Source organism: Polypterus senegalus, chromosome 2, assembly GCF_016835505.1.
Source record: "Polypterus senegalus isolate Bchr_013 chromosome 2, ASM1683550v1, whole genome shotgun sequence".
Taxonomy (NCBI): domain Eukaryota; kingdom Metazoa; phylum Chordata; class Cladistia; order Polypteriformes; family Polypteridae; genus Polypterus; species Polypterus senegalus.
This window is the reverse complement of record NC_053155.1, coordinates 280,433,832-280,455,744: the sequence shown is the minus strand read 5'-3', so window position 1 is coordinate 280,455,744 and position 21,913 is coordinate 280,433,832. Positions and strand designations below refer to the sequence as shown.

At 36.9% G+C, this 21,913-nt stretch overlaps 1 protein-coding gene across 3 annotated transcripts in view; it reads left to right on the top strand.

Moving 5' to 3' along the window:
* LOC120523931 (cGMP-dependent 3',5'-cyclic phosphodiesterase) overlaps positions 1–21,913 on the top strand; it is a 798,989-nt gene that overhangs the window by 739,900 nt on the left and 37,176 nt on the right. For all 3 annotated transcript variants that reach the window (XM_039745642.1, XM_039745643.1, XM_039745645.1), the window contains 6 exons: positions 4,734–4,846; positions 5,375–5,452; positions 5,876–5,998; positions 10,926–10,996; positions 11,649–11,771; positions 21,169–21,256. In XM_039745642.1, coding sequence (XP_039601576.1) covers positions 4,734–4,846; positions 5,375–5,452; positions 5,876–5,998; positions 10,926–10,996; positions 11,649–11,771; positions 21,169–21,256 — 596 coding nt within the window. The remainder of the gene's footprint in view (positions 1–4,733; positions 4,847–5,374; positions 5,453–5,875; positions 5,999–10,925; positions 10,997–11,648; positions 11,772–21,168; positions 21,257–21,913) is intronic.

Here is a 21,913-nt window from a genome sequence, read left to right as displayed (position 1 = left end):
CACACAGACCGCTACAGGCTTGACAAAGGCACCTTGGCTGCCATTAGGTATCAGGATGAAATCCTTGGACCCATTGTCAGACCCTATGCTGGTTCAGTGGCTCCTGGTGCACGACAATTCCTGGCCTCATGTGGTGAGAGTATGCAGGCAGTTCCTGGAGGATGAAGGAATTGATACCATTGACTGGCCACCACACTTTCCTGACCTAAATCCAATAGAACACCTCTGGGACATTATGTTTTGGTCCATCCAATGCCACCAGGTTGCACCTCAGACTGTCCAGGAGCTCAGTGATGCCCTGGTCCAGATCTGGGAGGAGATCCCCACAACACCATCTGTCATCTCATTAGAAGCATGCACCGATGTTGTCAGGCATGTATACAAGAACACAGGGGCCATACAAAGTGCTGCGTACAATTTTGAGTTGCTGCAACTAAATTTTGGCAAAATGGACTAGCCTGCCACATAATTTTTTCACTCTGATTTTTGGGGCGTCTTTGAATTCAGGGCTCTGTAGGTTGATCATTTTCATTTCCATCAAGCGATTTGGCATCCTTTCGTTCCTAACACATTACCCAGTCTATATCAGTATAGATATCCAGGAGGATTTCTTTTTCCCATTGAGATCTGATGTGTTTTCAAAGTGTTCCTTTAATTTTTTGAGCAGTTTATATATATATATATATATATATATATATATATATATATATATATATATATATATATATATATATATATATATATATATATATATATATATATATATAGATATATATATATTTAAATATATATATATATATACTAGGGGGCTTTGCCCCCTGCTCGCTTTGTTCGCCAACCCCTGTGTTTGGTTTTCCACATACACACTTGTAAAAAATTTTTTTGTTCGAATTGTTACTATTTCATTAGTTTCACTTTCATTTCAGAACTTCTGTAAAAATAATATTTGGAATCTGTCGTGTCCCAATATGCTGAATCTTTTAAATGAGGTCTATGAGACTTGTGTTTAATGACTTTTGTACCATAATGTAGGAAAGGTTTCTCTGTTTGGAATTTCAGCACAGACAAAACGATCCACATCATCAGCAGTTAATAATTGTTTTTGCAAAGTAACCAATAAATGCATATGAGTTAAATCCCGTTTTTGAAATTCTCTGACTTAAACTAATTTTTGTCTGTGTCAATGCGATCTGTGCTATCTTTTTTTTTTTGATACTGTAGTGACTGACGTAATAAAGTGTCACAAAAGTTATATTTTAACAATTGCCGACTGCGTAACCCCAAACACAACCTTCTAGCACCCTCTCCAACCCATCCTCCCACGGGTCTCACCTCCTCCTTACCACATCAATCAGCACCCAGCTATCAGTCTGCGGTGTTGTACTCTGCCCTCCCTCGAACGGACCTATCAGTCACTTAAAACAAAAAAGGCTCCATACTTTCGACTGTAACTGCTTTCATATTCTGTACCTTTCTCTGCATACGTATCTCTTTTCTCCGCACAGCTCTTTCTTATTTGCTGAGAGCACAGGCTCTGTGTGTGCCATGTGTCTTTACATGACTGAATGTTTTGTTGTGCTGTCCGAGCTCTTAATTGATGAGTAGGGTGTGTCTTGCAAGACTCTTATGTTGCACGTCCCCGCAAGACTGCCCTGGGACAATCTCTTGGCACCAAGTCCCATGTTTATGGTCCCCGCGAGACGCTCCATGGCCCGTCTTTGTTGTCTCGCGGGTCTTTAAAATGTCTTTTGAGAACTTTCAAGAAGATCACGTCTCGTCGCCTGGCTTTTACATTCCAGGATTTTTTTATATTTAGAGAGATATATATGTACACATATATATATGCCCCTTTGCCCTGCCAGTAAGCCTTGATAATAGAAGGTCAATGAAGAAGCTGAGACACTCTTTCCATGCCAGAATGTAGTTACAGAAAGATGCTGCAGCTACACCAGTTCTGGCCTCCCAGTAGCCACAGTATGACACACTGGATGGGCTTAGGAGCCTGAAAGGACAGGACAGTAAATTACTGCCATCTAGAGATGGAGCATCACTCCATACTCTAGTTGGCAGCATCAGTCAGCCCCAGTATGGACACTCACAGAGCAGCATGGAGGTTGTGGTTCTATGAGGCTGCCCTGTTGGGTTTAACAGCACAAGGACCATCGTGGATGTGTCCGACCCAGGAGTACTTCCCAAGGTGTGCTGGAAGCTCTGTCAGGTTGGGCTTTAAAAGAGATCCCTCCACTTGACCTGGAGGTTGACTTGACTGGGAGGAGTGGAGGAGAACGCAATGCAATGAAATCTATAAGATAGGGCAATGTTCTGTTGTGTTTAATTGGCAAAGGAAGCCTGTAAAAGGTATACGGTCTCTGCAAATAAAAAGCCCTTTATTGACCCAGGACTGTGTCACTAGTAGTTGTGTCTGGGGTTTGGTGATCCATGAATTCCCCTACTGGCCGCAATATAATAAAACCATAAGATATAAGGCAAAATGCCATTCCTCCTGACCAATTTCAACAAGGCACACTATTAACCTCTTGTAGAGATCTAAAGGATATTTAATGCTATTGATTTTGTATTATTTCAGCTAATAATGGCAACTTTTAGTGAGGTTGTACTGGTTTTTATTTTATTCTAGATATTTATGTGAAGTAAAGGTAAGATTTTATTATCCTATATTGTAAATTTTGTTATACTGAATATAAATAAAAAAATGTGTAGTGATAGGTACAGTGGTGTTTGTGTGATGTTCTACCAGACATACGATTTTATGTATACAGTATATACTACCACTATTATGTACAGATCTTCATGATAAGAACTATCCAAAAGTACATTTTTTATTATTATATTTTTGTGGAAACAAATATAACTTCAAGTGTATGACATGCAAGTTGACGTGACTTTGCAAAGTTCATAGTTTGTCTGCTTGAATTCTATTCTATTCTAACTTTTATTACATTTTTGAATAGATCTTTTAATTGTAGGACAGTTTCACAAGACTACATGGACATTTAGAATAAATAAATACATACATACATACAAATTTAGAAATTAGAAATGTATATTGTAGGGTATGTAAGAAAATAATATAAGAAAAAAATGAATGAACGGTGTTTAGTACGATTTTGTTTGACCTCAGCCTTAATAGTTTGGGTAGTAGGGTGGAAAAGTGGTTAGTACTGCTACTTTACAGTTCAGATTCCTACCTGAATGGTTATCATGTTTGGCTTACATGTTCTGTTTCTGTTCCTTTTTTGATTTGGCTTTATTAGTTATATCCTCTATGTTAAAAATGTGCTGGTTTGCTTAAACAGACAATTTTCTAAAGCTTTTTAAGTGCTGGCATGTGTATGAGTTGGCCTTGTGATGAGCTGGCATCATTACCAAGGTTGGCTCCTGGTTATATTGAAGCTGCCAGGATAGATTTCTGCCCCCCACTGAGATCCTTGAATTGGCCTTAGTCATCCTGCCTATTTTATAAAGTTTGTTCCACTTTACTGTTAAAGAAAAGAATACAATATGGCAATTAGGAAGTATCCAGTATTGGGTGAATATGGAGAATGGAACCATCATAAGCAGGACACATAGGCTAACTGGAGCATAAGCAAGACACTGTAGAAATAGGTCAAATATAATGTGATTTTTTAAGTAGAAATATTGCATGCATTTAGTTTTGATGTAAATGTGATATTCAAAGGATCTTCTTGAACTAATTTGTCAGATGATAAATTGGACTGGACTGCCAATACTGATGTTCTGTGTAAGAAAGGTTAGAGCCAATTATACTTCCTTAGAAGGTTGGCGTCCTTCAACATCTGCAATAAGATGCTGCAGATGTTCTACCAGACGTTTGTGGCGAGTGCCCTCTTCTACGTGGTGGTGTGCTGGGGAGGCAGCATAAAGAAGAAGGACGTCTCACGCCTGGACAAACTGGTGAGGAAGGCAGGCTCTATTGTAGGCATGGAGCTGGAAAGTTTTACAACTGTGGCAGAGCGACGGGCGCTGAACAGGCTCCTGTCTATCATGGAGAATCCACTGCATCCACTGAACAGGATCATCTCCAGACAGAGGAGCAGCTTCAGTGACAGACTGCTGTCACCGTCCTGCTCCACTGACAGACTTCACACTATGCGACTCTTCAGTTCCACCCTTAAACGTTAACATTATTCAAAGTTATTGTCTGTTACCTGCATTTTTATATACTTTAATTTATAATTGTTTTCTGTATCAGTATGCTGCTGCTGGATTATGTGAATTTTCCATTGGGATTAACAAAGTATCTATCTATCTATCTATCTATCTATCTATCTATCTATCTATCTATCTATCTATCTATCTATCTATCTATCTATCTAGAAGAGTCTGAAGATAATTCCATAGGTGAAAGTAGACAACACATTTTATTCAGTGCCACTGATGGTTAATAGTTCAAACATTAAACATCATATAAGATCATCAAACAGTGCAGTCTGGCTTTAGCCATCATTACACCTTTCATGCAGCCCTTTATTTAAATGTGCAATTTTGAAAATGAAGGCAAACTTTACTTACATTATTTTTTCCATCCATCCATTATCCATTATCCATTATCATGGGGGTCTGCTGGAGCCAATCCCAGCCAACACAGGGTGCAAGGCAGGAAACAAACCCCGGGCAGGGGGCCAGCCCACCGTAGTACATTATTTTAGTAATGTATAATACATGACGCTAACATGTGTATTAAATTCCAGAGGTGATTGGCGTGGCTGAACTCTGCAATAAAATCAATGGCCCGTGGTTCAACAGGTTTGATGAAGACTTGGCCACTGCGTTCTCAATTTACTGTGGAATCAGCATTGCCCACGTAAGTAAATGCTATTTCTGCTTGAGCCCCCTTATTGAATGTTCTGTAGGCAACCACAGCAAACCATATTAACACTAAGGTTAGTTATTTAACATGCAGAGTATAAAGAGATGTACTTCATTTATTGTGTCCTTTGGTTTAATAAGTTAATACTTTCCTTAACAGGTATGAAAGTGTATTTATCACATGCAAAGTCAGTTTTAGTGTCAGTTTCACATAACTCGACTGTATCGCTCATCACTAATTAGAACTATTCAATTAGCAGACACAATATAGCATTTAAGCACAACAATGACTTTTAACCCAAAACATCACACATGAAGTCCAAACACATACACAGGACCACATTCCTTTGGGAATACAGTATTGTGCTTATATTACGCTTGCAATGCTTCCACACATTTTGTGTTTATATAAAACCTGTCAAAACCAATATAATGTTATTTAATACTGTTGCAAGAGAAAAGTTACTTTTAACCATCAACTGTTATTTTCAGAAAATAATCAAAGTGTTTTCCTTCCTTTCAGTCCCTGCTGTATAAGAAAGTTCACGAGGCCCAGTTTAGAAGTCATTTAGCCAATGAAATGATGATGTACCATATGAAGGTAAGAGGGCACATTGTCCATTTTTAAGTTCCAAATAATGTACGGGTTTCACAGCAGTTATGCACTTAGCATTGGTTCTTTTCCTAGAGGGAGTAGATGCAAGAAATGTAAGACCTGAATGGTTACATGGGCCTCTACTGTATATATAGTATAGATTGTACTACTCTAAATGCATGGTATAGTTCAGTTGTCATTAAAGTGCATGAAATTACTTTCTCCAGCATGGAAAATGACATGTAAAGCATACATTATCTTCCTTTATTTGAAGAGTTTTTCAAATGGAGCACTCAGAGTTATACTAGCAATCTTTTGGTTTACACAGTAGTTACATGGCCAAATTGTATTTCTTACGTTGCGCATTCATTTGTGCATAAATCAATCTTTATTTGATGTATAGAAGTGATCTTTTGATCTTTATACCAGGTTTCAGATGAAGAGGTTTACAAGCTTCTAAAATCTGGAATTGAACCAGTAGATGAAATTCATCCCAGTTTTGCATATTTTACATATACGCCACGCTCTTTGCCAGATGAGAGCACTCCAATGGTAAGTTTCCAAGGCAATTTTCCTTTTTGTAACTACTGTATGATAATACATGACACTACTTCCTAGTCTAGCTTTTTATACATATTTAACTCTTTGCTAATAAGACCACAACCTTTTCTTGCTATTGCATTTGTAAAGATGTGCAGAGCTAAAGCAAATTCCTGTTTAGTTCATTAAACAGTTTCATATACAGTCAGTAACTCGATGATCAGTGGCTCTTGCCAGCTGCAGACACACTGTCTTTGCATTTTCATTATGTATCACATTATCCACATGATATTATTACATTATCTACACTCACTAATGAAGCTGACAATGGGATAGAAAGAAAGACCTTATTTTTTATTGGATGGTCTCACAGCACAACCTACAAACAATAATCTTTATATAGCTGCTTAACAAAACAAATGTTCCACACACATAACACTCCATAAGAGCTGTATTTACGGAGCATAATAATAGTTGCCTCACATAGTCAAGTGCACCACAGACAAGAGGTCTTACTCAGTCCTGCATTGCTTCTTAACTGTACTGTAGTGTTCTCTCCACTACTGCATCTTCTCTGAGTTTTTACGTTTTTGCCATCTTCAGGTTGTTTAACCCACCACGTGGGACTCCGTAGACAGCTTCATAGAAACTCTCAGGAAACATTATCCCTCTCCTTTCTCCATTGACCTCAGTTATTTTATAAAATGCAGTGTAGAGGAAATTATTATACCTGAACTACCCAACAGAGGGTCCCAGCATCAGCTTTCCATGAGTTCTGCCTGCTTGTCATGCAATGAATATCCAAACAACTTCCAGAAAACATAAAAGTTTTTAGTTCCTCTTTCTTCTTCTGACATACAGCTGTCGTTTTCAGTCCTATGAGTCCTGTCACGTTAATATTCTATTAGGTAAAGTTACATTAACCCTTTTGAAGTGATGTTAAAACTATTTGTGTTGGTAGGGTCACACCAACAAGTCGGCTTGTCAGATAACATTTCAGGTGACACTGAAAGTCTGCAGGAGATTTAGTTAGTTTAATGCAGAAAGAGAGAAATTACAGTATAATGCATCTCTTCTACTCTGGCTCAAATTATTAATTTTGAGCGACATTGTTTAGAGTTTTGCTTCTTTAAACTATTACCTGTGACTTGAATTTGTTTCATTCACTCCAGTCTATATTGCATATTGCATCATAAATTTCCCTTCTGGGATTAATAAAGTGTTACCTTATCTTATCTTATTTCATAATTGACATTTCTTAAGTTGTGCATTAAGTTTTTTTTTACTTTCTTTGCCATAAGTCTACTGAATTCATTTAATTATGCATTATTATAGCAATATATTATAGCATTATATTATAGCATTATGTTGAACTAATGTCCAGTTTTCTTATAAATGGTCATTAGATGGAGCCTGTATTGTTGTATTTAACACTAGAATTACCAGAGCCTACGAAAAAACTCGTAATTCCGTCCCACCTTAAATCGCTTCTTAAATCCCTTCACACCTCTCCGCCAGCGCCCTTTGTCTTCTAAATGTGGTGATAAAGAGAAGCTTGGAGCAGCCGGCTATTCCATCCCCCCACCAATTTAGAATGTGCACGAACTTCAGCTTGATTGAGTATCTGGGAGTGAAGTGGAGTTTTAGAGTGGAAATAATAGATCGTTATTTGGAACACACGCATTTCATGTCTGTTCCGTTTCTACAGTAATCTGTGTCAACACATTGTTAAAACAGAAACGTTTTTTACTTTCTAGTAGTAGATTAAAAAAATATAGGCATAAACTATATAATGTATGAAGCCTGAAGTCCAAATAGCAAAGAAACATTTTCATAAGAATAACACAATTGCGCTTTTATTCAAAAATATAACTGCAGAAACAAAAAGCCGCCTTAACATGCGGCATTGACAGCAGTTTATTGTAACTGCCTCTGTGGTTCAATAGACTTATCCCCCGCTTGGGAATCAAGAGGTTACGAGTTCGATCCTAACCCCTCCGTTTTGAGAAGTAAACTGCTCTTAGTCTTACTGTTTTAGAATAAAAGCACACATTTGATTTCAGTCTGTAACAGCCGGTGCAATTTATGATCCTTGTAAAGGTTAGCTTTTTTTTTTTTTTTAATTCACTTTGCAGAGTCAGCGGTCACTTTGGGCCCCATAGCCATTGGGGGCTCACATCACATACAGAGAGGAGAAGGCCAGAATCAGCCCTGGCTGTAATGGCATTTGTTCTCCATTGTCCATTTGAAAATAAATTAAATTATTGTCTATAGGATCAGCAACCATTGTACAATTATAAGATATTATGAAAGAAAATGGATGGATGGATATTTATATTTATTTTCTGCACTTGAAATAAAAGTAATTGCCATGCCTTGCTCTGAGCTTTGGATGTTGTCCTGTTTGTCCTTACCTGTTGCCAGAATTACCCAGGCACGAACATAATAACTCTATTAATTACTTTCCTCAGTTTTTAGTTTGTTTTCTGTTGTCCTTTTCTTATATATTTGATGTTTGTGTGATTTTATTTGGAGAATGTTTTGCCTTGTACCTCCTGGTTTCGCTAGTTAGATTTGTGGGTTAACCTCCTTCTTTGACTTTTGACTTTGTCCTCATATACCTACCTTGTCAGGTTGGCAGACACTTTGATTATCACGGCATGGCTCAACATTCCCCCGTTAATCCATTCTTCAACATCAAATGTGCGTTATCTACTCTATATATAAAATCGTAAGCCTAAAAGTGCAACGATTTTATGTGATGTTTTTATGTCACTTTTTTGTCACGATTTAAATCGAGTTTATTTTAAAACCTACATACAGTTATACTGTATATGTTTGATATTCTTTTCAGACTTTATCAACTTTAATGTGATGTGGTTAGATTTTCAGATTAAAAAATATCAAGAACTCACTTCCTGCATGATAAGACTTTGTGCCAAGAGATTTAACCACGCCCGGAGCCAGAAATAAAAGACAAACAGTAGGACAGCTGCTGTGCAGGCTTTTAAATTTTTGAAGCACCGCGCAAGATGCAGATAATGCGGCATGGCAGCAGCAGCAAGCCAGCAGCTGACTGAGCAAAGAGGAGGTAAAAAAAAAACTGAAATTTGTTTCCCATCGTATCACCATTTAAGGGGGGGTTTTGGAGGAGCGACTGCATCTCCTTGGGGTGCATTTAGCCACCCCTCTTCACAACATGAGCGGCAGAGACGCAAAGTGGCTATCGCTCCCCCTAGTTACAATATAATAAGATGCATTATGCCACCCACATTTAGTGAAGTCCTCCATATTCCTGAATGGTCCCTTGCCTGATAAGTCATTAACTCTGAGAGCTATAGGGAAGGTGAAGAAGTGATGAACCATGAAAAAAAATTACTCAACACTAGAAAATTACAAAGACAAAAGGCATGCGAATGAAAGCCCAAAAATAGTCAAGAAAGTTGCTCAGACACAGGCAGGCAGTGAAACATTAGCATAACACCTTATGAACACACTCAACAAAAAAGTATGCAGCCAAAAAGGTTGTCGAGAATAAGTGTACAGGAATCACTTTAGTGTAAATTGGCAGAAAATAAGAAGTTTGGGTCAAAATTATGCTGAAAAAAAGAGTATAACATAAAATAACACTGATAAATATTATGAATTACACACCGTGAAAACAAATAAGCATGGTGTAAGTCTGTTATGCACATTTTCAAACCCAACATGTGCAATATCTTGTTTTTTTAGCTATTAATTAACTTTAAAAAAATCATGGCGAGTATTCTAAGCATTGTGCATCTGATGAAAATGTGCTTATGAGATCAAACCAGTTTGTGCACTGAATTTGTGGAGTGTGAAACAAAGCCCTTCTTGTGTATGTGTTATATATTTGTACTAAATTTTGGCTAAGAGACAGGCATAGGGCTGCCTCAAGGATACATGTAGTGCCATTGATAGCTTATTTTGTGCCCTAGTCCAAGCTTATTAGTGTGCCAACTGACTGCTTGCTAGCTAACCCAAGAGGCTTGGTTTTTCCCCCCGTTACGAACTGTGCCCTAGACGAATGCCTAAGGCACCTTAATGGTGGCACCTGCCCTGTGTGCCATGTTAGGTGCAAGCGCCCATGAATAGTAAATAACATCGAAGAGCAGGTGCCTCTTGGAGACTGGCGAACATTGGACCGAATGTGAAATTGAGGAGCTGCCCCCTTGGAGAATGGCTTACTAGAAACTGCATGTGAAATACACGAATGTCTCCCTTTGTAGATCGGGGCGCACTTGTCTCTGTGGATAAAATTGAAAAATGGTTCCCCCATGATTGTCACACATATACAGTGGAAGGGGAGGGAGCACTTTGATGGGTTTGGGAACCCCCCAATTCATGGTACCCCTAGTCCGGTGGCTACTCAGCTTATGCTTAGAGCTGGCCCTGGGTACGCAATACATTTTGCATCATTCTTTCATTTTGGGACATGCAATGCAGATGCTGATTTTTCCCAAATAACAAGAGCTTAGATAGCCAAGCCCTCTGAGCTAAAGAGAACATTTTTAAGATTTAATTAAAACTACATGTTTGCAATGTTTATAATGAAATATTTCTAAATATTAAATACAAAACAATGAAAGTTGGATTAATCACTGAAATACCTGACATATTAATAAAAAAGATAAAGGAAAAAGAAGAAATTTTAGCATTCAGACGTCTCATAGTTAGAAGAGTGGGCAATTATTATTTTAACTTTTGTAAGGAATGTTTCGTATTTAGACGTTAATAAAATACCCAGTATGCAATTTACTTTAGAATTATGAGCAGTAATGTGTTACTTATACATTTACGTATATATTAAACATTTACATATTACTGTACATACATGTGTAATCCTCACTAGTTCTGTTTTCATTGAAGGTAAACTGCTATTACTGTATATATACATATATTTTTTTTTTACCACCAGTGCATTCTAAGCATGTTTGAAGATATGGGATTCATCAATACCTACAAAATTGACCTGAATACACTTGCAAGGTAAATTTTGCAATTACCCAGGATTTTGCCTCAAGAGCTTAAGGATTAAGCAATTTATTTTACCAGGCAGCATGACAGATTTTATAAGCTAAGCAAGGCTAGACACATTGCTGAAAATGTTAGACTTGTATAAATTCAAGACAAAATATTAAAGTCAGCAGTCCACTGACTTTAATCGAGACTTACTTGTGCATTTGAAAGCATTTAAGTACCTGATATCCTGGAAATAATTTATCCATGGGCTTTCTTAGTTTTACTTTTGCTATCTCTTATCAATGAATCAATTACTGATGAAAGCTCTTCTATTTTTTAGTGCCTCAGTATAACCAAACCCCATCATGGTTAATACTGTTCTTATGTAGTGAATGAAAGGAGAACTCATACTCTTCTAGAACCTGATTCAGTATTATTAGCAGAGCAGCACGAGGGTACAAAGGTTTGCACTGCTGCCTCATAGATTAAAGAAATACATTAGAGATACTGTATATGTTAAGTTAACTGGAAGTTATAAAGTGTCAGGGTGTGCATGGGTTAAATTCTGTTGTAATGGCTCTTCATCCATGGTTGCACCTTGAACTGAGCAGTAGTGTTAGAGTTATTGTTATCATTTATTAGTATTTGCATTTCCATAATGTTTTCTTTTTTCTACTAGGTTCTGCCTGATGGTGAAGAAAGGATACAGAGACCCACCCTATCATAACTGGATGCACGCATTCTCGGTTTCCCATTTCTGCTATCTCCTTAATAAGAATTTGGAACTCTCTAAATACCTTGAGTACGATCACTTATTATTTTGTCTTCTTTATTGTGAGTAATAATTTGGGTTAAAAGCGGTGAACATAACAATTCTGGGTAGTTTTTGATCGTTTTGTGGGGTCATTACAGTGTAAGTACTTAACGGAATTATAAGTACTTGTACCTATTGGGTAAATGCAATTCTGTGTAGCTGAACTGAATTACAACTGTAGGCAGATTAATTACATTTCTCCCAAAGCTTCAGGGTAAAGATGTACAACAAAATTGTGATTAAAGATGAGAATTAATGGCAAAATACACTGAGGTCCACAGCAATTTTTTCAAGGGGGATAAATAAGCAGAAATGTGTGGTTTCCGATTTCCCCTGATAGTTACAGCAGCAAGCTATATTTGGTTAAAATGACAACGAAGCTTCAATTTAAAATAGAGATCTATTTGCTATTCCAATGGAAAATATAAATTTCAGCTTTGCATACTTTAGTTTTTGTGAATTTTAAAATGTGTCTTCTCCCCTTGTCAAGTAGACAGTGACACTCTTCTGTAAAATGATTTGGGTGACAGCACATCTGTAACAATTTCTGAAATAAATATGTTGGATTCAAACAAATAATGTCTGATCCTAACAAATAATATTTGCAGTTCGACTTCTATAAAGATGAATGAACATAGTCGTTTATTACACACAACGCTACAATTCTAATGACCCAGGCCAATTGACCAACGTCCTCCTGCTTATCTTTCAAATTCATAAATGCTGAAATCCACAAGTATATAAAACTGATCTATAATAGGAAACAGGTTGAATTTTGAGCCTAGCCACACTTTTAGATGTCACTTTCCATGGACTGCAGTAACTAAGCAGTGGAGCAAGTGCACCAATCACCACACCAGGATGTCAAGAAGAGCAAACAATTTGAGAAAGGTCATAATAATGATCATGCTTTTACTTTCAATCAAACGACTAACTCATTGTGTTGCAATATGAAAAGTTGATTGGCATCTCTTATTAGAGTATGGCAGGGCTGAAGTCTGATTCCTCAGCATGTGTTTAAATTCAAAGCTCGATGGAGTATATTAATGGAAATTCTCTTTTAATATTAACCAAGATCACCATTCTAATGTTTCTGTTAGGAATTTTGTTCATGTACCTTGTCATTGCTCTTTTGTGTGTTTTAGCACTTGAATTTGTTTTTTTTCACCTCAAGTATTTGTTTCTCACCTTATGGCTTAGTTTTGTTTGTTACTAATTTTTTTTTTGGACCACTTTAGCAACCATTTTCATTGTTAACCAGCAGCGTCATTTTGAGCTGTCATTGTCAGAACAGCATACGTACTGTTGGGTGGCGTTTCTTCCAAGGTTGTGAACCATCAATCCTAACATATCATGATTAAAGTTCACCTTCAGGGTTATTTCTTCATCTGAGTTTGTGGACTCAAATCAAAACCTTTTCCTTTATTAAATCCTTTTTCAGATGAAGTTTGTTGTTTAGATCTTTTGCTCTAATTCTTTGATTTGGATTTTTGTCTTGAGAGTTTGTCTTGGTTGCTGTGATTTTTGATCTACTGTTGGTTTCTGTTTTTGACCACATCTTTTCTCATAGTCCAAAATAATCTCCTAACCAACAGAGAAGGATTATTACAACAGGCCTTAAAGAGCACAGCATACAAACAACTCAGTTATCTGTGAAATATGGAAAAGCATTTAGTTTATAAAGCCACAATAATTTCCATAACACATTTAAGAAATACATTAATTTTCAGTAATCAGAATTCATAATCATCAACATGCCAGAATACATAAATGGTGTAATCAATAACATATCCCAAAGGTCCCAAAATAGACAGATTAAATGTCTTTTGCAAACACTGTATCATATAATAGGAACTTCTTATATATATTAACTACTCCTTTCCTTTTTTTAATGAACACTACTTTTAGTAAATATTAATATCATATGATCTCATCATCTCCATGGTGAACGTGGCACACTCACAGACACAACAGGGGTCCTTAGCAGCAACAGGCAGAGCATTTCATAGCTTTAGGACCTTGTAAACTTAAAAACTCAACTTCCCACAAGCGTATCGCTCTATAAGTTGCAGAAAATGACATGTACAGGCTACATGTATTCATTATGCCATTATGCTGATGGCAATTCAAGAATCAATCTTTATGTTTTAAAATGTTGAAAAAATTCAGTAGTTTGGAGATTTAATGCATTTTAGTTACTCACAAATGAGATTGTATAAACTTTGACTAACTGTAATAAGTGATGACTGCTGTGAAGTGCAATGCTGAGCTTCCAGAATGCCACATTCATAGTTCATTTTATCTATTTGATGTTGGAGAGCTTACATTATGCAAATCCTTGAAAGTGAAATTCATGCTCGTTTTCTTCTCATTGGTAATGATTTCAGTGATGAGGTGAGATCAAGGTCAAAGTTAAGCATTTGAGAGAATCTTAAAAAGAAATAATTTTGATGACACAGGCAAGATCTTTAAAAAGACAGATTGAAGGCTTGTAAAAGATGACGGACTAGCAGTGCCACAGTTTCAATTTACGGAAAGGTAAGGAGACTTTCTTAATGTTACACTGATGAATTTAATGCTCTCACAAGGCAAGTCGCAAATCATATCAGCTTCTGATTTCCCTAGGGATGTCCACGATGCTCAGAGGAAATGAAGGGCTCTCCATTAGGAATTACAAGATTAAACTTGTTCCACTGATTTTCCTCCTGTCTTTTACTGATAATGCACTAAACATTATGTAAGTGATAAGCTGCCTAAGCTTCGAGACCAGTTTGTTCCAAGATAATCAAAAATAAGTGAGAGTTTGTTTACTATAAGCAGTCAGTAGAAGTCTTGATTAAGGCCCTCTGGCTTTGTTTTTGTGGTTATCAGCTTTCACTATTAAGAGTTTGTCAATCAGCTTGACATCTTAAGTGAAAGAAAATTCTTTGAAAAAAGCTGTTTTGTTTTGCAGTACCTCTCAACATTTTCCTGGTTGCATTACAGAAGAGAATGTATGCTGACAACAGGGAAAAAGATTAACTTATTATTGCAGAGAGAATTTTTGTAGCTTGTGAATTCAACTTAAAATTGAAAACTTTAAATAAGCCAGCAGTCAGAGCCTCCGTTGGTATTGCATATCTGTGTACAGTGCAAGTGCTTATTGTAAGATCTTTCCAATATAATTATTTTATTATGTGAACACTAATGTTTCATTAAATACACAGTAAAGAAAACCCTACATTATTTATAGTCACAGCTGTATAATAACACATATAATGCTTTCTTTTCCAGTACAGTTGTGTTTGAAAATTTGTGAACCCTTTAGAATTTTCTATATTTCTGCATAAATATGACCTAAAACATCATCAGATTTTCACTCAAGTCCTAAAAGTAGATAAAGATGAACCAATTAAACAAATGAGACAAAAATATTATACTTGGTTATTTATTTATTAAGGAAAATGATCAAAATATTACATATTTTGAGTGGCAAAAGTATGTGAACCTCTAGGATTAGCAGTAAGTTTGAAGGTGAAATTCGAGTCTGGTGTTTTCAATCAATGGGATGACAATCGGGTGTGAGTGGGCACCCAGGGATCTATCAAAGTCTGCTCTTCACAACACAAATCCTTAAAATCTATATAAAAAAAATATGTTTTCAGTAGTCTCTTAAAGCAGTCAAAAGTCGGGGAGTTCCTGATGCCTACTAGCAAGGTACTTTTCAAAGGGGTAGCACAGCAAGAAAAGCTCTCCCGCATGGGTCTTAAGTTTGCAACATGGCTACTTCAGAGTGAGAGAGCACAAGGGAATGTAAGGGTTTGACAAAGTCAGAGTTATAATGAGGGGCTGTGCCATGGACTGCTTTGTATGTAACAATATGAGTTTTAAATGTAATGTGTTCATGAATGGGGAGCAGTGTCAATGTGAAAGTGCAGGGGTAATATGATGGTTCAGTGATACATGAATCAGAATCAGAGCCACACAGTTTGCTGGAGCTTCTTAAGGGGATTTGCCAGAAGAATAATCTAAATGAGAGGTAATAGAGGTAAGAATAAACCTTTCAAGAGCAGTTTATGACATTTATGGTTGGAGTCTTGCAATATTACAAAGACGAAAAAAGAACATTTTGGTAACATTTTTAATGTGTGCTTTAAATGTGAGCTGACTGTCAAAAATACCTCCAAAGTTACGAGCATCAGTGGAAGGTAATACATGAGTAATACTATCAGCATAATTAGTCAGTCAGTCTGTCATTATCCAACCCGCTATATCCTAACACAGGTCATGGGGGTCTGCTGGAGCCAATCCCAGCCAACACAGGACACAAGGCAGAAACAAATTCCCAGGCAGGGCACCAGCCCACCGCAGGGCACACACACAAACACACCAAACACACACCAGGGACAATTTAGGGTCACCAATGCACCTAACCTGCATATCTTTGGACTGTGGGAGGAAACCGGAGCACCCGGAGGAAACCTACGCAAACACGGGGAGAACATGCAAACTCCATGCAGGGAGGACCCGGGAAGCAAACCCAGGTCTCCTTACTGTGAGGCAGCAGTGCTACCACTGCACCACTGTGCTGCCCATTCATTTTTTGAATATATGAAGAAGTACTACTTAAACAAAAATAAAAAAGCTTACATCCAGATGGAATAAGTGGCTGTCTGCATCATTACTGTGCAGAGGAGCTCCCTCCAATATTCCACTCCATATTTGAAATGTCCTTGGATTTACAGGAAGTGCCCAGCCTATGGACACAGGCAACTGTTGTAAACTGTACACCTCAAAGCATTAAGTGACTTTAGACAAGTGGCATTAACTTCTTATATCATGAAATCCTTTGAGAAGTTAATTACGAAACAACTACTTAACAAAACTGAAGCTTTTCTGGATTCTCACTAATTTGTACACAGAGCAAAGATGGGTGTGGAGGACGCCACAGCAACACTTCTGAATTTATTGTATCCCTGGAAGGATCAAAAAACCATGCAAGGTCGCTGTTTATAGACTTTTTGTCAGCTTTTAACACGATCCAGCCCCACATTTTAGTTGAGAAATTGATTGATCAATTTTGTTTGGACCCTAACTTGGTGGGGTGGATTCTGGATTTTTTAACAAACAGAACACAAAGAGTGAGTGTCAATGGCTATTTAGCCTAACTACATCTGTGGGCACTCTGCGAGGTTACTGTTTATCTCCTCTTTTGTTTATCCTGTATACAAATGACTGCAGGCGTTTACACAAGTAAAGACATATCCTGAAATTTGCAGACAGCTCTGTCATTGTGAGTCTTCTACAAGATAAGGAAAACCGACATGGACCTATTGTCAATGAGTTTGTACAATGGTATGATCACTCTAATTTTAATATTTTTAAAACAAAAGATATGTTTGTAGAATTCAGGTACTCTCCACCATCCACTGTTTCAACCTTAATTAAAGGGGAGACAGTGGAGATGGCTGAGAGAGTGATACAAATATCTGGGAACAATCTTTGATAACAAACTAAACTTTGATCTTTACACAGCGCAAATCTGTAAAAAAGGGCAGTTACGACTTTTCTTTCTTAGTAAACTCAACTATTTTAAAGTGGAGAAAACCATAATGACACTTTTTTATAAGTCCTTTATTGAATCCACTGTTATGTTTGCTTTTATCTGTTGGTTTGGCACCCTCAGCAATAAGAATATAAATCATCTTAACAACATTATAAATATTTGCAATAAAATTATTGGTTCACAGCAGACGTCTATCACTGAAATGTATTGCAAACAGGTTAGAAGGAAAGCCAACTCAATTCTGTCAGGCAATCGCCATCCTTTTTCCTCTAAATTCCAGCTGTTGTCATCAGGCTGCAGATTTAGGTTTCCAAAGGTAAAGATCAAAATATTTAAGAAGTCTTTTATTCCTAGAGCTATAAGCATTTTAAATTCTTTTACTTGTAGGGATGCTGCTAAGTGTTAAATTCTGTATTATCATTGTGTGTACTGTTGAAAATAATTATTCTTCTATGTATTGATCTTGCGTGTGTGTTTGTGCAATAACATTGGTTGTCAAATGTTGTGTCTTTGTTTATCTATTGGATCTCTGTAACTATGTTTTAGTACTTTCCTGCTGAAGATAAATTTCTCTCTGGGATAACAACATCTACCTAAACCTAAACTTAAACCTAAACCTAAATTAACCTCAGTCCTTAAACAGTTTAGTTGAAAGAAATGTTTTAGCATCCATTACTTTGTTTGTCGGATGCAATTGGTAAGGATAGAGGTGGAAATACTTGTAGGTTTTATATCGGGGTCTCCAACCTTTTTTCCCCTGAGAGTTACTTTTACAAAATTGGCCGAGAGCTACTCCTGTTTTCTAACGTTTATTCTCATAGCTTATTTTAACCCAAACAAACTGAATAAGCTTTGTTTTGACTGAATATTTACAAAATGTTGGTGTCCACAGCTCACATTTTGCATTACATCATCACAAAAAATATGTAGTTCACCTGCAAGTGCATTTTTTTATGTCTGTATACATTTTCTAGTGTATCTTGCACTGTTGAATTAAAACATGAATGCTGTCAAAACAAAACAATGCAATTACAAATACACAGATATTACTTATTCATTTGTCATTTTGCTACATTTTACTGTTTCACTTCACAAGAGTATTCACATGTCCAGTTGCATGTGTGGTGTGTTTTTTAGTTAATGAGATGACTCAACAAGAGAGGTGTATGGTGGAGTGTCGCCACTTAGGTTCACTCTTATGGAGTCATTTAAATGTTCATCTGTCAGTCTTGTTCTGAACTTTGATTTCATGACTTTCACATCAGAAAAGGCCGACTCACAGAGGTATGGAGGCCCAAATGAAGCAGACATGTTCAGAGCTGCTTAGTGAAGATTCTTATAGTTATCTGGCTCTGCCAAACTCCAGAAATGCTGAGAATGCTGTTGAGACTTTAACTGCACATTATTTTGAAGGTTTACTAATATATATATATATATATATATATGTTCCTTACCTCCGCTTAGCTAGCAGACAAGAGAACAATTGAATTCAACTTTCTTTGATATCTAAAATAAACTGTTACTTACAGTAGGTCTTGATGAGTCTGAATCTGGATATTCTCTCAAGTGTATGCCACATTGAAAAGATAGATTGCAATTCAGATTGTAGATTGTGATTTTTTGTTAAAAGGATCATGATATGATTTTTGGAAAGATCGCCCACCCTTAATTTGACTAATCAAGTTTTCAAATTTATGTAGGATTCATTAACCCTTTGGTGAGCTACTTTGAAAGGGGTTGCGAGCGACATGTTGGAGACCCCTGTTTTATACCAATATAGATTTGAGTGTCATCTACATAACAATAATAAACCAATCCATATTACCTTATGATTTGCTCTAAGGCTAACATACTGTATAGATGCTGAACAGAAAGTAACTCTAGGGACACCATGTCATATTGGGGCACAGTGAGATATAATATTACCCTTGAGGACATAATGAGAACAGTCTGATAAATAGGACCTAAACTAGTCAGGCACTGTACCAGATAGCCTAAGCCATTTGTCCATGTGGTCAGTTAAAAGAGCATGACACACTGTGTCAACAGCAGCACTGAAGTCTACCAGTACTAAGATGTTGAATGCCCCTTAATATGATGAAATAAGGACAGAACAATGCCATGCAGATGTATTTACGCTCTACTCCCACAGCACCCACAACTCTTTTCAATGTACCCCATTCTGAGTTAGTGAATCGAACATTGAGCAACTAAGGGTTATCCACTGCCTAACCATGGTACCTGTGCCAGGAATTGAGAAGAACATGGGGAACAAGTCAAAGGAAATGAGGCAGGAAGAGAACACACTTCCAAGATTTATTGTACTCATTAGAAGTAGTACAGGACTCAGTGGCTATAATGAATACTCTGTTGACCAGTAATAGGTAGATAACCAGTTAATAACAATAATTTCTCATGTGAAACAAAACTGATTTTGGCAGAAACAAAATCTTCAGGTGATACGCTGTAAGACTCTAGGACTGGTATTAGTTATTCTAAAGTTTTTCTTGTTTCTGCCAGTCATGAGGATCTATTGGCTATTGTCTATGCGTTACAACTCTTGTATCTCAACTCTGAATAAATTATGTGAGAACTTGGTGTCTGCATTGTCCTCCTCCCACTCCTCTAAGAGAGCTTGTTAGGACCTCACTCAGTTGTACTTCTCTGCCTGGCATGTGAGGTACCGTGTGTCAGACTGGCGTCGATTTCAGGCTATTGTCTTGGAGTTTATCATTTACTCCTAAACCGCATGAAAAGGTCTGGCAATTCAGAAATGCATGAGAATATTTAAATCGCCCATTTCGTAATACAAGATTCTATTCCAGACACTTGCAGTCCAAAGTAAAAGTCAAGTGTATTCATGTTAAAGTGTACTGTTCCAGCTTTAAATGATTTACTAATTGATTATGAACTTACAGTAAGGTTGTAGAACTGTAGGGTATGTGGAAGGCAGAGTGTGACCAGTTGGCCTAGCTTAGCCAGCAGACATGTCGCTTTGCTTGTCACAGAAGATCGTGAACTCCACAGTGGTGTATATCTTCTATGAGTGCTGTTAACTGGACTTTTTCTTTTCCTCTTTTTTGCTGTAATTTTTCTATATCTTTTGTTGTCTGGAGATTATGCTACCTTGTCATTATCTACGTATTAACCAACAGTTCTGAATTTTCTATTATCGTTTTACACATTTTCATTTTTGAGAATTTTGGATGACCTCATACTTTACTGTTACTGCATTATAGCTAGAAATCAGTGAGTTTGTACTCGGTGAAGAGGGTATATGAAATATTACTGTGGTGTTCTGAATTAGTGGCAACTCAACCTTCAGATGCTCCATAAAATAAAAAAAGGGTTTATAAACAATTGCAAGATATTATAAGACATATTAATAATAATAGTAAATAATAATAATAATAATAATATCATCCCTTCTGTCCATCATTTCCTCCAATAAACCTCCAGGTGCCTTTAAAACCATTGCAGATTATACACAAGTAACAAGGTGGAGTTTCTTTCATCTCTATGGCTGCCCTCCCTTTTATCTTCTGTTTTAGGGTCCAGTGATCATAAGAGGCTGGACTGTTCACCTTTTGTTATTCCCTTACTGGGTAGCCCTTGAGACATTAGCTTTTGGTGTACCTTCTGGGTATGGCCTACCATGGAGAAAGAGCAGAACATGTACTGAGGCATCAGGAGTCCATTGTTCAGTTCTCTAAGGATCCCCTGATGGAAAGGAGGATAAAACTGACTTCAAAAGTTAGCATTGAGAAAGTAATGCATGCAGCTAATTTGTTTTTCATTCATGTAGTAATTAATACTTTTTCAATTTTTATCTTTCTATAGGGATATAGAGATCCTTGCTCTTTTCGTGTCATGCATGTGTCATGACTTGGATCACAGGGGGACTAACAATTCATTCCAAGTGGCATCAGTAAGTAAATTGAGTATCCTTCTATGCAAGTTGCAGCAGGCATCTATTGAGGTCTCCTTAAATCTCTGATTGTTCATTTATTTTGTCAGTAATGTTTAATTGGAGGCCTGGTTGAAGACACTTTATTTACTGTATTTTATTTCTAAATAGCTGCAGCCACAGTGTTCATTTCAGTTCATGTTCTCATAATAATTAATAATTGCTGTGAATACTGTATAAGATTGAAGGCTACTGTATACAACAGTTAACAAAAACAACAGAAAAGTATGAAATTTTAACACCACAGTCTTTTAAAAGTTTCAGAATATGTCGATGTTTTTCTTCTATAGTCTTGTGAAATAGGCTAAAAAAAATGTTTCTGTGAAGTAAGCCCTGTGCATAACCAATGAGCCTCAATACTACAGGGCACAAACATCCAGAAAGCTACAGGCTGTTTACTGTGCTGTACTTTTCCTTAGATTTACTTTTCTTTGAATAAATATTTTCTCATCTCTCAATCAATCAAAACAGATTTTTATCTTTATATCTGTTTATTCTTTATTTAGCAGGTGCCTTTACCCAAGGCAATAAAGAAAATCAATATATTTCAGTGCCTAACAAGAACTACAAAGTTAACAAGTAGCAGAGAAGGAAACTTTAAAGTAGAATACATGGAGC